General features: G+C 39.0%; 1 protein-coding gene across 9 annotated transcripts in view; it reads left to right on the top strand.

The window, feature by feature from the left end:
* Positions 1–17,490, top strand: part of LOC105493946 (shroom family member 4) — a 248,458-nt gene that overhangs the window by 202,316 nt on the left and 28,652 nt on the right. For all 9 annotated transcript variants that reach the window (XR_011618345.1, XR_011618344.1, XR_011618343.1 and 6 more), the window contains one exon: positions 14,366–15,181. Coding sequence is in view for 6 of the 9 variants with exons in the window: in XM_011761991.3 (XP_011760293.2) it covers positions 14,366–15,181 (816 nt within the window). In the remaining 3 variants the exon portion in view is untranslated. The remainder of the gene's footprint in view (positions 1–14,365; positions 15,182–17,490) is intronic.

The following is a 17,490-nucleotide window of genomic DNA, read 5'->3' on the forward strand; positions in this document are numbered from 1 at the left end:
TGACCACGGTTAATCCTCACAACAACACTGAGGTTAAGCCTTATTTTTCCCATTTTACTGATGAGGAAGCCAAGACTCAGGAAAGGTATTATACTATTAACAGCAGCAACAACAGGTATAATAGCTAACATTTATTGAGTGTGTTTATTCTGTGTCAGACACTGTTGTAAGCATTTCACATGAATTATTTTATTTATTATTTATAATGACCCCATGAGAGCATTACTATTTATTGACCCAGTTTTGCAGTTGAGGAAATTGACTCACAAAGAGATTAAAGTAACTTGCCCCAGGTCAAACAGGCATCTGACTTCAGAGCCCATTACTACAGGGATTATACAGCAAGTAAGTGACCAAACTAGAGCTCTACTTAGGATTTTCCATTCTCAGCCTAGGGTTCTCTTCCTTCCCTTTGTCACATCACATCATGAGCAGAGTGTGAAATACCCAGTACAGATTTCCTATGTACTGATTGAGTGGAAGAATATGGGTAATTCAGAGTTGAATCTGATTTCATTAGGAAGAGTACACTTTTCAGGAAGCCTTTACTACCTAAGAAGAATGCAACCTTCAGGGGCTCAGAAGGATTTGTCACAAGTATAACTAAGTGAATTTAAATACTTAGGTATTAATTTAACACCAGGCACACAAAACTTATTCAAAGAAAATTATAAAACTCTAACGGGAGAAATAATATGAATAAATGCATAGCATATACTTTGCCTTAATTTAGGAAGACTAAATATAGTAATGATTACAATTATCCCTAAGTTTAATGTGTAGACATAATGTACTCCAATTAGAGTCACCATGGGATACTTTATAGAACTTGTCAAATTTATAGTAAAATTTATCTGGAAGAATAAGTAAGTGGGCAGAAATACCAAAGAGTACATTTATTTTAAAAGTTAATGATGGTAGACTTACCCTATCAGATTTTAAAACCTGTCATAAAGCAACAATTATCAAAACCACATGATAGTGGGTTAAAAAAAAGTCAAACAGTGAAATTTAAAAAGAGCTTCTAGAAACAGACTCAAGCTATTTTAAGAATATAAAACACATTGGAAGCAACCCTGAACTGGGGAAAGCAATTACTATTTCTTTAAAAACTGTTGGGAATTTTAGATATCAACATGGAGAATAATTAACTTAGATTCATAGCACATACTGTACAGAAAGTGGACCAGTAGAATCGCATATTTATTCCAGCTGTGGATGGAAGATAAATTTGTGTCTGTTAAATGGAGGATATCATCAGAGACAAGATCGATGGATTCAAATATATAAAAGTTGGTGGTTGGGGGAAAGCCTTTGTACAACAAAATGTAATAAAAAGCTAAGCAACAGAATGAGGAAAATGTCTGGGATCAGCATCACTCACAACAGTTGCCTGTCCAAAAAATATATATAAAAAATGGGTAGAGATGTAGAAGGTCAGCTTTCAGATTTAGCTTCATAAGTGGGTAAGGAAAATGAACAGGCAATTTACACATAAGACAATAAAGGGAGTGAAATCATTGCATGGAAAAGTACCACCTCTCTAGCAATTAAAGAAGTACAAATAGAAGCAACTTCAAGGCATCATAATCTGCTTATTAAACTATCAACAATAAAAAAATCAATAAATAGAAATTGTAAAATGCTACCCTTGGCAAGGCTGTGAGGAAACATGTGTTTCTGGAAACAGTATAAATTGGTTTAGTCTTCCTAGAGGGCAATCTAGAAAAATGTGACAAGAGTATGTGTTTCTGGGTTTAGTCTTACTAGAGGACAATCTGGAAATATGTGTTCGTATTATTTGGCCTAGAATATCCCCAAGGAAATAACCTAAAAGGGAAAAAATAATTTATTTAAAGATGTTCATAGTAGTGCTTATATAATCATGGAAAGAGTTTACCAATCTAATATATCATCATCTTGGAACAAAATAGAATAGCCACTAACAGTGACAGGTATGCAAATGTTGGATCTTTCCCAGGAATGAGTGGCTGTAATATTAACAAAAAATAAATAATAAATATGGCTGGGCGCGGTGGCTCACACCTGTAATCCCAGCACTTTGGGAAGCCGAGGCGGGCGGATCACAAGGTTAGGAGATCCAGGCCATTCTGGCTAACACGGTGAAACCGCGTCTCTACTAAAAACACAAAAAATTAGCCGGGTGTGGTGGCGGGCGCCTGTAGTCCCAGCTACTCGGGAGGCTGAGGCAGGAGAATGGCATGAACCTGGGAGGCGGAGCTTCCAGTGAGCCGAGATCGCGCCACTGCGCTCCAGCCTGGGTGACAGAGCGAGACTCCATATAATAATAATAATAATAATAATAATAATAATAATAATAAAATATGAAACGACATGTTGAATCTGATAGTAGCCATACACAAAGAAAATTCAGGAAGGAATCTGGTAAAATGTAAATAGCTAGATATGAATGTACATGGTGTTCTTTAGGTACATGTCAAGTTGTTGGAATTTATAATTAAAAAGAAAATCTGAAGAAGAGGCGGCCCATGTTGGTTTGATATAGGCCTGAGAAGTTAAAGATCAAGGGCTTTGTAAAAAATTCCTGTACCAATGACAGACAGTGTTACTTACCAGACATGCTTAATCTCACTGCTAGCTAGAATTTGGTTTGCTGGAATTCTCCATCCACTAGCACTTTTGCTTACTTAAATCCACGAGAACTTTGACATCACCAGACCTCTACGAATCTCCAAATTTGTCACCACCACCACAACATAGTACCCCCTCGCACACACCCCCACCAATAAAAATTTTATTATCTGCCTCAGAAACATCCCTTTCTTAAGGCTTTTCCATTTCCCTTCATTTCTGTCACTAGCACTAGTTTGCATTTCAGTGCCATTATTAACAAGCACATTTTCTCTCTACCACAGTGACTGCATATGTATGTATTACTTGACAACAAATATAGATTGAGGTCACTGGAGAGAAGGAGCTAAGCTTCACCTGGGCCAGCCCCAATAAAGCAAGGACTTCTCTGATTTCTTCACAGTACACTTTGCATCAGCCTCCTGAGGACTAGAGAAGGTTCAGGGCAAGTACTGCCACTTGCGTTTGTTGTTGCTAAGCTAATTGTTCATTACTTGAATTTCTGTGGACCCAGGGGCAAGCAGGGGTGGCAGCAACAAGCTCTCTGGGTCCTTCTCCCCTCCCGGTATATCCTCCTTGTGTCTTACATCCTGGATCTTGCAAATATTTCCTTCGGCAATAACCTGGGAGTGTCTGTTTCTCTTGGAGCAGTCTTACACGGCTGCTGAGGGAAGGGAAAGGTGAGAGGCTTTGGACCTGTGTGCTGTTGCTACTGAGATTCTGGAATGCCAAGCTATTGTGGTGAGCTTAAAAATAAAGTTTCCAAACAAGAAACTTCAAAAGGGTGGAGGAAGAGGTGGGAGGAGACTTTTCAATCTCTGCAAATACTGGTTTTCATTTTCAATTCCTATTAGGCAAAAAAAAAAAATATATATATATATATATATATATATATATTTTAACAAAAAGGCAAAATCTATTCTTCAGAAGAAAAGGCAACCCATGGAAGAGGAAAAGAGATGAACAACCCTCGTCTTGGCAGGCAATTTGCTTTTGTTTTTGAGATATAGTCTCCTTGCTGATGTCAACAAACCCCTTTCTCATAGTTTGCTTTTATGCTTCCTCTCCTTTCCTCAGTGAGGAGCTAAAGCCTTCATGGACGCCTGAGGATGAATGTAGCGCAAGTACCTTTTGCTCTACCCCAGGAGTCCTTGCTTCCCTGCGATTATCTCTCAGAGACAGACAAGGCAGGTCTGGACACTGCACTTTTTACTAGCTGGGAAAATGATTTATCCTTTTTAAGCCTCAGGAGTCTCATCTGCAAACTGATAATAATGGTTGTTGTGAAGATTAATGGAAATACATACATGAAAGTACCTAGCACGGGGCCCAACACTTAGCAAGAAGTAAGAAACCAGAGTAGTCGGCTGGGTATGGTGGCTCACGCCTGTAATCCCAGCACTTTGGGAGGCCAAGGTGGATAGATCACTTGAGGTCAGGAGTTTGAGACCAACCTGGCCAACATAGCAAAAACCAGTTTCTACTAAAAATACAAAAATTAGCCGGGCATGGTGGCACACGGGAGGCTGAGGCATGAGAATCACTTGAACCTGGGAGGCGGAGGTTGCAATCAGCCAAGATGGTACCACTACACTCCAGACTGGGCAAGATACTGTCTCAGGAAAAAAAAAAAAAAAAAAAAAAAGGAAAGAAACCGAGTTGTTGCTTTTCCTTAATGAAGGTCCTTGCCGTCCACTCCAAGGAAAGAATCCTTACTTGGTCTCAAAGCAGAGTTGCAAATTTCTGTACATTTAGGAGGCCTGATACCCTTGAAAATAGGACTTCTAGAGGCCAACGAATATCCTTGGCTTGAGGCTGACACCCTTCAGTGGAAGCCTCCCTTTCACCATCACCATTTTGCTTCAATTGTTAAAGCCAGGAAGACAGGAGCAATATCAGTTTTGCTCCCCTTTGATCTGGTTATCTTGCACAGTGTAATATTCAGCAAGGATTTGTTGAAGGAATGACTAATACACACATTGGCCCAGACGATCCCATTAAGGGTAGCCCTTCCCCTTCTGGAGTTGGTCTCCTTCTGCCCGCTCAAAGTAAGTGACTCTGCAAGTCTCAGGCTGCCCCAACACAGGGCAGATGAGTTGGGAGGGCAGTGCTTTTAAAATGAGGGCTGACACAGAGAATAGCAATTCCCAAGTTGCCTTGTGCCCAGTACCTCCAGATAGGGTCACAGTTCCATGACTTGGGGCACCAGATGTCCCTAGAAGGGCATGTTCTTTTCTTCCAACTGTTTCTGGAGTTTATTACCGGGGTGGGGTGGGTGGGAGGGATTTTTTAAGGCTAACACACGTAGTTAGTACTTAAACAAGACACTTTGAGTATCCAGTCCTTTTGATTGTCACACTGCTCTTAAGCCTAGACTTGCCTTTTATTATATCTGCCTTTTTAGTAGATAAGAAAAGTGAGTGAATGAGTCCAGGCTGAAAATCCTTAGTAAACTAGGGCCTCCTGGCTAGTCAGCCATGTGGTTGGGCTGGGACTTGAGGTCTCCTGGTTTCTTGGCTATTGAGCAGGGTTGAACATTCATCAGGGAGTGCAGTCCAATTCTTTTGATGGGAACAAGGAGCAGGGCTAAAGCATACAGCTGTGAAGGCAACTTTCCATGTTCCTAGCATCAGTTCTAGGTCCTTTTTACATAGTTCATCTTCATGACTGCTTATTTGTAAGACAGGTATTTTGTTGAAAGTGAGGTAAGTGAAATGCCTTGCTCAAGGTTATACAGCTTTTGAGTTATAGAGCCAGATTTTTAAATTTTATTGAAATTCAGACCCAAGTCTTTCTAACACTGTGTTCTTTCTGCTTTGCTCTATTGCCTGTCCTGTGCCCTGGTTAGGGAAGAAGAAAATGTGGTAAATTTGATTGTTATCATGGAGCAGGGTTGTTTTCATCACAGCTGCAATACATTAGCCCAACTGTTGCCTTTGAGGATATTGCTGCATTTCATAAAATCTAGATTGGAGATGAAGGTCGGGGGAGAGGCAGGGACAGGAGATAGAAATGGGCAACCAAGTGTGTGTGGTGAGGGGTGGGGGACAGAAGGTATAGTTTGGAAACCAACCTAATTGGAACAAATAACTGCCCCCAAATCATAGCACTCCCAACCCTTTTACTCTGAACCTTTGTTTCCATGATATGGTCCCTGAACCACCTGTGTTAGAATCCTTTAGGTGAATTGCTTAAAATGCTGATTCCTGGAGCCCACCACAGAGGTATGAAATCCCAGTTTTAGGGTTGGGGGCTATGAATTTGCATTTTAAACAACTTCCTGGGTAATTCTGATGAGGAGCCACTTTGATTATGAGCTGTTTTCCCAGACTAGTGGTTTCCAATAAAAGTTGGATCATGTACCCTTCTCAGAAAGATTTTTTAAGCATGTACCCTCAACATATGTTGGCAGTATATTTATTAATTTCTTATATGTGCTAATGTCCTCATATTTATACTTTGAAATGCAAGAAATAGAAAAAAAAACAAATATAAATGAAATTCTGTGAAGACAACTACCCTAGACTAAAAAATAAATGACCTGTCAAAAAAAAAAAAAAAAAGGGTAGGTGGTTGAAATCCCATTTCAGGGAGAAGGAAAAAAGAATGGTAAGAGCCCAGTAGAGTGGAAACTTGACCTCATTTTTCTACAAACCCAGAACTCCTCCAGAATGAAGAAAAAGGGAACTGACCATAAAGGTTTCAAGGTAAATATCAATAACCCATTAATCCTTAATCTTTGGATACCAAAAAGTGAAAAAATGATTGGACAAGGCTGAAGGGCGTTGGCCAGGCACCCAGTTGAAGTAGAAAGCAGCATTTTATGAAAGCACCTACATGAGACAAGCACCTCATCTTTTGAGATGTGCAGCTAAGGACGGCATTGACAAGGCACCAGCTTTGATCAAAGCAGCAAAGCTCCATGCAGCTCATGAAGTGTGGTGCTCTTTAAGCACCGTAGGGTAAATCAGCCCAGTAATAGAATTAGGAAGCTTGATAAGGTTGAGCAAAACAAATAATTTCCATTAGCTTGCGCTACCCCCAAAGAAATATGCAATTTAGGTAAAAACAACAGACTTGCTATGCAAACACAGCCTCGAGATAAATCCCAGCCCGCTCCCCCTCCCTCCACCACACAAAAACCCCAATCAGATTCTGGAGCAATTGGACAGCTGCCGACTGCTTTACCTGCTCTGCTACTCATTGTTCCCATTGCCTAGCAACCTGGGCTGCGAGATTACAGTAAAAGAGATCTAACTTTTCTTCTTTTCCATAGTCACACAAACCTGCATTTATTTCACACTGAAGAAATACGTACTGAGCACCCACTGTGTGCCAGGCACTGTGCTGGATACTGGTGACATAGTGGTGAACTTTACATGGCCTTCACCCTCAATATGGTTATGTGGAAGGGGCAGACAAGTAAGGAGTAGTGTGCTAGGAAAATTAATGGGTGCCGTTAAAGGAGAGTCTGGGCACCTATCCCATCCTTTGGGGGAATCAGGGAAGGCTTCCTGAAGGAAATGATATCTCAGTGGAAATCTGAAAGTAAGTCAGATAAAGACGGGGAAAGAGAGGATAAAGAGGAAACAGAGCATGTAAAGGCAAAAAGAAGTGTGGGCGGTGTAGGAAAGGCAGAATTTTAAGGAACCTTACAAATCCTAGTAAGGGGTCTGTATTTTATGAATAATGTAGGCTTCAAGCAGAAAAATGTATGACAAAATCAGATTTATGCTTTTTCTGTTTACTAATTGAAAAAAGTAATAAATGCATTTAGTGTACACACACATACACACACACAATAAGAGAATCTCACCCCAAACCATCAGTACAACTCTTCTTCACAAGAGACATTACTGGCAGTTTGTTGTGTATCCTTCCAGAAAAGTAACGTGTGTGTATGTATATACATTCTTTTTTACAAAAATGGGAACATATTGCACATCTTTTCTATTCTACATCCTGCTTTTTTACTCTAGTGATTATTCTATGTTACACATAGATCTATTGCATCACCTTTAACAGCTACATAGTGTTCCATATATAGATATTCCCTATTTTATTTAACTAGTCCCATTGAAGGGCATTTAGATGGTTTCCAGTCTTTTGTGATTACATACAAATCTACAGTGAATATCCTTATGGATGTCTCTTGTGTTCTTGTTGGAATGTGTCTGTAGGATAAATCCCTAGAAGTAGAACTACTGGGTCAAAGGAAATGCACATTTTACCTTCTTTGCCTTCCAAATTGCCCTCCCTAGGAGTTATGCTAATTTCAACTCCCACCAACAGCATATAAGATCACCTGTTTCCTTATATCCTCATTAATTATTTAACTTTTTTTATTTAAAAAAGTTTCATTATTGTTTGGATTTGCATTTTTTAAATTTTAAGTGAGATCAAACACCTTTTGGTAAATTGATAAGTCATTTGTATTTTTCTGTGAACTATACGTTTTTTTCCCTATGGAGTTATTGGTCCCTTTTATTGATTGGTAAGCATACTTCACATATTAAGGATATTTAGTCTTAGTTGTATATGTTACAAATATTTTTCCCAGTATATCTTCACTTTTAGACTTTATGATGTTTTTTCTGGACATAATTTTTTAAGTTTTAGGAAGTCAAATTTATCAACTTTCCCTTATTACTTTTATGTTTTGTGTCTTACTTAGAAAGAACTTGTTCTGCCAAGATTATTTTATAGTTTTTAAAATGTTTTCTTCTAGTACCTTTATGGTATTTTTTTGACGGTTGAGTCTTGATACATCTAAACTTTATTTCAGTGTAAAAAGTGATATGATGATTCAGCTTTATTTTTGTCTCAATGGCTATCCAGTTGTTCTAAAACTATGTATTGAATAATTCATCCTTCCCCCACTATTTGAAATGCTTCATCACAAGCTAACTTCCCTAATGCATTTGAGTTGACTTCAGTGTTCTAGTGTTCTCTGTTTTGTGCCATGGATCTCCCTTTCTATTTGTGAGACTGCCTTATTTACTGCTGACTTTAGAGATTATTTCAATAATTGTTAGGGCTGGTCTTCCCTCTTTCATTACTCTACTTTTTCCATACTGTTCATAATAATACTTACGATTTTATTTTTCCCATATGAAATTTACAATAATGTTCCAAAATGCAATCTGTTGACAATTTTATTGAGTTTCTATTAATTTTATAGATTCACTTAGAGTTGGCATCTTAACAATGTTGAGTCATCATCACTAGGAAATTGTGAGTCCTTTCATTTATGTGCATCTAGTTTTATGTTTCTCAATAAGTTTTAAAGTTTTTGCATATAGATCCTGCATATATCTTGTTAGGTTTATTTCTACGCATCTTATCTTTATAATTGCTGCAGTAAATGTGATTTTCCCCTCCATTATATATTCTAATTGTTGCATCTATATAGAAAAGATGATTTCTATATATGAATTTTGTACCCTGACACCTTACTGAATTTTCCTGTTGTTGGTATTCGTTTTTAAATCGTTTATGATGAGGCTGCGCTCAGGGGTGCATGCCCGTAATCCTAGCACTTTGCGAGGCTGAAGTGGGTGGATTGCTTAAGGCCAGGAGTTTGAGACCAGCCTGGGCAACATGACAAAACCTGTCTCTACTAAAAACACAAAAATTAGCTGGGTATGGTGGTGCATGCCTATAGTCCTAGCTACTTGGGAGGCTGAGGCACGAGTATCGCTTGAACCTGGGAGGCAGAGGTTGCAGTGAGCGGAGATCATGCCACTGCACTCCAGCCTAGGTGACAGAGCTGGACTCTGTCTCAAAAAAAAAGTTTCTGATGAATTTTCCAGATAAATAATTGTGTCATCTATACATAATGAGAAGATATACCCTTCTTCCAATGCGTACATCTTTATTTTGTCAAATTGCACTATTGCTTTCAGAACAGTATTAAATATTAGTGGGGAAAGTGGGCACCTTTGCCTTGCTCTTGTTTTTAATGGGTATACCTCTAGTGTTTTGCCATTAAGCACAATATTGACTTTTGACTTAAAAAAAAAAAGTCTGATGATAATGATGGTATTATGGAAATAGACATCTTTTTCTGTTAGGTTTTTTTTTAATCTGGAAATGATGTTGAATTGCTATCAAATACATTTTAGCATTAGGGAAATTGTTATGTACCTTTTATCCTTTGATTTATTAATGTTGTCAATTATATCAGTAGATTTTTTATTACTGAACCAGTCTTACATTTCTAGGATGAACCCCACTTGATCATGGTGTATTATATTTCTTAACATCCTCTTAGATTCTGTTTGCTAATGTTTTATTTAAGATTTTTGCATCTGTATTCTCAGATGAGATTGGTCTCTAGTTTGCTTTTCTGTTCTGTTTGCTGGGTTTTAGTATCAATGTAATGCAAGAATCTTTTCTTCTCTCTCTATTCTCTAGATTTCCAGATTCTAGAAAGTGTAAATAACATTGGTTTGATTTTTTTCCTTGAAGGTTGGTAGAATTAACACAAGACTGTGTGATTGAGCTATTTTTTGGTCAAATTTATACTTTTTTTCCCTATGGTAACTGGTGGGTTTATATATTCTCATTTTTCTGCAATCAGTTTTGGTAATATTTGTTTTGTAGAGAAATACCTTAAGTTTTCAAATTTGTTTTATGGGATACAACAAAGTATTTTCTTACCCTTTTCATTTACTCTGTAACTGTGGTTATTTCTCAATTTCTAATTTTGTGCATTTGGGTGTTTTTTAAATTAGATTAGCAAGTGGTTAACCTGTTTCATTGTTTTCTATTTTCTTTTCAGGAAATGGTTTTGGCTTTAATTATTCTATCATTTGTTTTCTAGTATATTAATTTCTGCAATTAGTTTTATTATCTTTCTGCTTTGTTTTAGGTTTATTTTTATGATTCTTTTCTTCTTTTGTTAAATGCTTAATTCATTTATTTTAATTTGTTCTTACATACTAATATAAGTATTTAAGGCTACAAGTTTCTCTTTTCTTTTTTTTTTTTTTTGAGACAGAGTCTCACTCTGTCAACCCGGCTAGAGCACTGGAGTACATTGGCGCGATCTCAGTTCACTGCAGCCTCCGCCTCCCAGGTTCAAGCAATTCCCCTGCCTCAGCCTCCCGAGTAGCTGGGATTACAAGCGCATGCCACTACATCTGGCTAATTTTTCTATTCTTAGTGGAGACAGGGTTTTATCATGTTGGACAGCCTGGTCTGGAACTCCTGGCCTCAAGTGATCCACCCACCTCAGCCTCCCAAAGTGCTGGGATTACAGGAGTGAGCTGCCACACCCGGTCTACAAGCTTTTCTTTAACTACTGCTTTAGTCAACCATATCCTCTAGCTTCTGATATTTCCATTGTTGTCATTTTCTAGGTATTCAACAATTTCAAATTAGATTTTCTCTTTGACTAAAGTGGAAGAATTTTTTCCCTCTTTATTCTCTACATGCTAAAGATTTTAATTTTCATTTTGTTATTAATTTCTAGTGTTACCATATTGTCATTAGAAAATATGGTCTGTACTACTTCCATTTTCTGGCTCAGTATATAGCCAATTAAAAATATACTCAATGGACCCTTGATTAAAAAAATATAGTCTGTTTCAGTATATGAAGAAATTTAGACTTTCTCATTATCTTAGTTTTTGACTGTCATGATCTGTCATCAGCTGAAACAGTCTCATATTTTGTTTCTACTTGTTTTCTACCTTTGCATTTCCTGTAGATTTTGCTTTAAGAATTTTTATGCTATGTTTTTTGGTGCATAAAAGATCAGAGGAGGTAGATCTTCATCATGTGTTCTAGTTGTTAACATTATAGTGCCCTTCTTTGTCTTATTTGTTGTATTTTGCCTTTAATTCAACTTATGTATTAAATGGGTATCATAATTTATTTTTTCTTTAATTTTGACCATAATTCCTTTGTTAAACATATTTATTGAACACCTACTGTGAGCCAGGCACTAGAAACCTATGAATGAGACAGACAAGATCCTGCCCTCATGGAGCTTACATTTTAGTTAGAGATTGGAACAGAAAATAATCAAGTAAAAATAGGTATGTGATATGATATTAGGTGGGGATGAAGATGAATACTCAAAAAATGAAGTAGAATAAGGATAATTAAATATAAGTTGCCTGTATTTTTGATAAACTAGTCAGGAAAGGCTTCTCTGCCCGGTACACGTTTGTCATTTTTTTACTTTCCATTTGTCCATCACCTTTGTGTGTGTGTGTGTGTGTGTGTGTGTGTGTGTGTGTGTGTGTGTGTCAGAGAGAGAGAGAGAGAATATGCCAGGTGGAACAGTTTGCACAAAAGGGATTGTTACAATCTTAATGATCTATAGGTTTGCAAAGGCCCAAATAAGAAAATAGTGGGTATGTCTGGATATGAATTTCTGATCCACATGAGTGGTGAGCTGACCAGAATGGGGGCGGGATAAGAGGAGAATCAAGGACATTTTGCCTTCCATTCTGTGTGAGTTTGGCTATCATTATGTGTATTCTTATTTTTTAAAGAAATATTTCCAATCTTCATCATGATTATTGAATGGATATTCTGTATGATGATTTAATTGAACCCCTGGAATTTCCTGTCACTGGGCAGGACTTAGCATGATGCTGATTGCTCACAGGCTACAGCAGGAAACCAGATCTTGTGGCTTAGAGGGCTTAACTCTTTATACTCTGAGACTAAAGAGATGTCTTTTAACTTTAGTCAGTCTTTATTATACAGAAGTTTGAATTTTTATGTATATTCTAATAAACCTGGACTTATTTGGAGATTTTCTTCTATTGCTTATGAGAATCTTATTTCACTTCAAATGATAGTCTTTTTAATTTTCTGATAGGTTTTTCTTATGTTATGTATGTGCATAATATATACACATATAACATATATAATATATTAAAATTATATATACACACACACACACATATCCATGACTCTTGATCTGGAATTTATTTTGGTATATAAGATATGATGTAGCTCAAGAAAGCACTGCTTTGCAGTTATCTCAAAAAGATTTATTAAGTAATATTTCTTTATCTCCTTTTTGGGGGAAGATTATGTATATGACATTTTTATAGGTAGTCTGCTTTGTTTCTGAACTTTCTATTCTGTTTTGTTGATCAATAACACACTGTTTTAATTACAATTATTTTATGATATACTTTATCCCTTACTTACCCCCTCCCCCATTTCTTCTGAAGCAGAATACTCTTTAATATTATATCCTGCTTTCATTACAAGTTAATTTTCTAAAAATTCTGTAGTCAAATGTAGTTTAAAAATTCCTATTGAGAATTCTGATTGGAATTACATTAGAAGGAGTTTTTTGTTGTTGTTGTTGTTGTTTGAGACAAGATCTTACTCTGTCACCCCAGCTGGAGTACAGTGGTGCAATGATGGCTCACTGTAGCCTCAACCTCCCAGGCTCAAGCTGTCTTCCCATCTCAGCCTCCCGTGTAGCTGGGACTAGAGGCACACACCATCATGCCCAGCTAATTACAAGAAGAAAAAAAAATTAGAGACAGGGTCTTGCTATGTTGCCCAGGGTAGTCTTGAACTCCTAGACACAAGTGATCCACCCACCTCAGCCTCTCAAAGTGCTGGGATTATAGGCATAAGCCACTGTGTCTGGCCAGAAAGAGATATTTTAAATCCAAAATAGCAGATAACTATGAATGACCTGTTTGGTGTTTTTTGTTACAAGTATAAAAACATGGAAAGTGTATATATCTAATTCATAATACAGGTTGCATCTAGAGAGACAGTAGGGGAATGGAAGTGGAGAGTTATGTGAAGGGTAGGTATTATTTCTTATTTCTTAAGAAAAATTCATGAAACATAAATGGCAAGGTGTTCAAACTTACTAAGTCTGGGTGATAGGTAGGAACATGGGTATTATAGCAATCAATCTCTGTACATTTCTAAATATTCGATTTTTTTTTTTTTTTTTTTTTCGAGACGGAGTCTTGCTCTGTCATCCAGGCTGGAGTGCAGTGGCGCGATCTCAGCTCACTGCAAGCTCCACCTCCCGGGTTCACGCCTTTCTCCTGCCTCAGCTTCCCGAGTAGCTGGGACTACAGGCGCCCGCCACCACGCCCGGCTAATTTTTTTTTTTTTTTGTATTTTTAGTAGAGATGGGGTTTCACCTTGTTAGACATGATGGTCTCGATCTCCTGACCTAGTGATTCGCCCACCTCGGCCTCTCAAAGTGCTGGGATTACAGTGGTGAGCCACCACGCCCGGCCAAATATTCGAAATTTTTATAATGAAAAACAAACAAAAACAACAGATGAGGCAGGATAACCAGGCTTGTACGCCCCAGAAAACAGCATATGCAATCGGACTCCTATAAACAGACTGGGGTAGTATGTGTATATCCAGACTTTGGAGCAAACTGTTCAAGTTCAAATCCAAGCTCTACCATGTACTAGCTTTATGACCCCAGGCAAGTTACTTAAATGCTCTATGCCTCAATTTCCCCAACTGTAAAATCAGTGCAATAGTAATAGCTACCTCCTAGGGTTATTGTAAGGATTAGATAAGTGAAGACATGGAAAACACTTAAACAGTGCCTAGTATTTAGTATATGCTCAGTAAGTGTTAGCTATCATTATTATTACTATTATTATTACATTTACTACACATACTACATTGTTTTGTGGACATTTTAAATTTTATATAAATGTTGTCATCCAAACTATGGGCCTATCTGCAACTTGCTTGTTTTTCTCAGTACTCATCTGATGTTTTGCAGGGAAATGGCTCATTCCAAGAATAGCTTTTCATGGGCAACCCCTTTCCATCCTTGCCTTGAGAACCCAGCACTGGACTTGTCAAGCTACCGAGCAATTTCTTCTCTTGACCTCCTTGGAGACTTCAAACATGCTTTGAAAAAATCAGAGGAAACTTCAGTTTATGAGGAGGGGAGCTCCCTTGCCTCCATGCCCCACCCACTGCGCAGCCGTGCCTTCTCAGAGAGTCACATCAGCTTGGATCCCCAAAGCACCCGGGCCTGGGGGCAGCATAGGAGGGAGCTCTTTAGCAAAGGCGATGAGACCCAGTCAGATCTTCTCGGAGCCAGGAAGAAGGCCTTTCCTCCTCCTCGCCCTCCTCCTCCCAACTGGGAGAAGTACAGGCTCTTTAGTGCAGCCCAGCAGCAAAAGCAGCAACAGCAGCAGCAACAGCAGCAGCAGAAGCAACAGGAAGAGGAGGAGGAGGAGGAGGAGGAGGAAGAAGAAGAAGAGGAAGAGGAGGAGGAGGAGGCAGAGGAGGAGGAAGAGGAGCTGCCACCCCAGTATTTCAGTTCAGAAACCTCTGGTTCCTGTGCTCTCAATCCCGAGGAGGTCCTGGAGCAGCCACAACCCCTCAGCCTTGGCCACCTGGAGGGCTCGGGACAGGGTTCACAAAGTGTCCCAGCAGAGCAAGAATCCTTTGCACTCCATTCCAGTGACTTCCTGCCTCCAATAAGGGGTCACTTGGGATCTCAACCTGAGCAGGCTCAGCCCCCTTGCTACTATGGCATTGGTGGGCTTTGGAGGACATCGGAACAGGAAGCCGCTGAAGCCGCCAAGTAAGTACATATGAAAGATACGAGGCCCCTGAAGAGGCAGGCAACACAAGTTTGAATTTTACCTCCACCATTTCCTAACTGGATGACCTCAGGCTGGCCAATTAAACTGCTCCCAGCCTCAGTTTTCTTACCTGGAAAATGGGTATAATGATACTTGCATCACATGATTGTTGTGAATATTAAGATAATCTACATAAAGGATATAGCTCCATGCTTAGCACATAGCAGATACTCAGTAAATATCATGTTCTTATCCCTAAATATCTTTATTAAAATACTGTACTTTTCCTTAGTGTGTCTTCACGGTATCCATCACCATCAATTTCTGGCCCCTGATCCCAAAGGCATTGAACACTTGTTTCCTGTACTAGGTCTTTCCCAGAAACCTGGCTTGGGCATTTTTTCTGTCTTCTCTTCTGACTGCCCTCCAGAATAAGAGGCCAGCTCGCAACCTGACCTGCCTCTGCTCTAGGACAAGTAGCCTGGGCTTCTAAACTCTTCCCCCAACAACCGCCAGCATCACAGGTATTCCTGGGACTGGGTGCTTTATGCCTTGATAATTCCTTACAATAGTTAAGGACGTTCTTTTTCTCTTCCACTTTCTCCCCCTCCTTGTTTACCTGCCTCTTTGCATTCACGTGGGTGGGTAATAGGTGGTATTTGACAGGGGGAGCTGCCTGGGCAGGGAGGCCAAAGCAAGAGTGTGTTCTGGCAGCAGAACTGCCAGTGTTTGTTCACTCCACTGAGCCAGTTGTCATCTGCATGCCCTATAGTGCATGACTGGTTTTTTTTTTAAATTTATTTTGCTCCAAAGCAAAAGCTCCAGGACCATCATTGCTATTATTGCTCAGCGCTCTGGCTGTCACCGGCTCCGCCTGCTCTCCTGTGGAGAGCTCAGCCCACTCTCTGCTAGGGCTGAGGTTCGGGAGGCAGGTGGCTTATGAGTGCTTTCTTTAACTCTCTTTATAGCAGGAATTTGCCTGAGACTTGTTGTGGTTAGAAGTACCTTGTTATCATGTCTTTTATTGACAGACAAATCTGTGAATTGGCTATCTGGAGCTAGTTGATCAGTTTTCCAGCCCAAGATGCCATAAGCACAGCATTTACAGGCCCTGGCTCCCAGGCACTGTAAGAATCCGTCCTTAGATCCCGTGTGGCTGCTTCTCAAGCTGTTCTTCTACCTGGGGAGCATTCTCATTGTAATTAGAAAACATTTTGTGAAAAATACCTGTGATTGTTATCTATCATAGCAGGGAAAAGGGAAAATGACCTCCAAATAGTAGGCACTTAACAAATATTTAAGAAGACAGAACAAATAAATGAATGGATGAACCTTTATTAAGTATTTATTATATACCAGATACTGCTAGATGTTATGTGTCCATTATTTCATTTAATCCTCCCAATAGCCCTATTAGCCATTATTATCCCCGTTTGACAGATGAGGAAACTAATTCCAAGTTACACAGCAAAGATTCAAAGCCAGGGCTGTCTGACTCCAAAGCCAATGCTTACTTTGCCTTCCTAGGCAGCCTCTCCCAGAGAGATCTTGTTCTTCCCATAGGCCAGGAGTCACAGGGTCCTCTTCTCTACTGTAGGGCAAGGTGTACCAGAGGCAGCAGTTACAGGCCCTGGTTCTTCCTTCTTTATGTAGCTCACTTTGCCTTAGCACCTTGGTCAGACAGAAAGAAATCACTATTACTAGAGATCTTGTAACTTGCTCCAGAGATTTATTTTAAATGACTATGGGATGTAAGGGAAAACATTTGTTTGCACACAGCTCTGCTTGTGGCTACAAAATCAATTAGATGCTCCTTTGAGTGACGGAAATTTAAGGAACAGCATCATTCCCAACATAGCTAATATTTTTTTGATTGCTTACTATGTGCCATGCATTGTTCTAAGCACTTTGTGTATTAATTGATTTAATCATCAAAGTAAACCTGTGAAATAGTTACCATTCATCTTCTCCATTTCTTAGATGAGAAAGGTGAGGCCTAGGGAGATAAAGTAACTTTATCACAAGATCTCAGGTAGCTCACTATGCTTGCTGTATCATCCCAGGATCTCTGGGCTCTTGAAGAAGATTCTGTTCCAGACCCTAGGAGAGGACAGTGTCCTAGCCAGAAAGAAGCAGCTTTAAGATTTTGTAAGGGACATATAGATGCATAATATTTTGAATCTAAAATGCAAACAAAGACATCCTAATTTCAGCCAAGTTAAACTCTAGTACCTATATAACCTATATACTATTCTATTAAAAAATGCTGGGTACACACAGAAGCCAGTTAGTGGAATAATCAAGTATT

Source organism: Macaca nemestrina, chromosome X (assembly GCF_043159975.1).
Source record: "Macaca nemestrina isolate mMacNem1 chromosome X, mMacNem.hap1, whole genome shotgun sequence".
Lineage (NCBI taxonomy): Eukaryota > Metazoa > Chordata > Mammalia > Primates > Cercopithecidae > Macaca > Macaca nemestrina.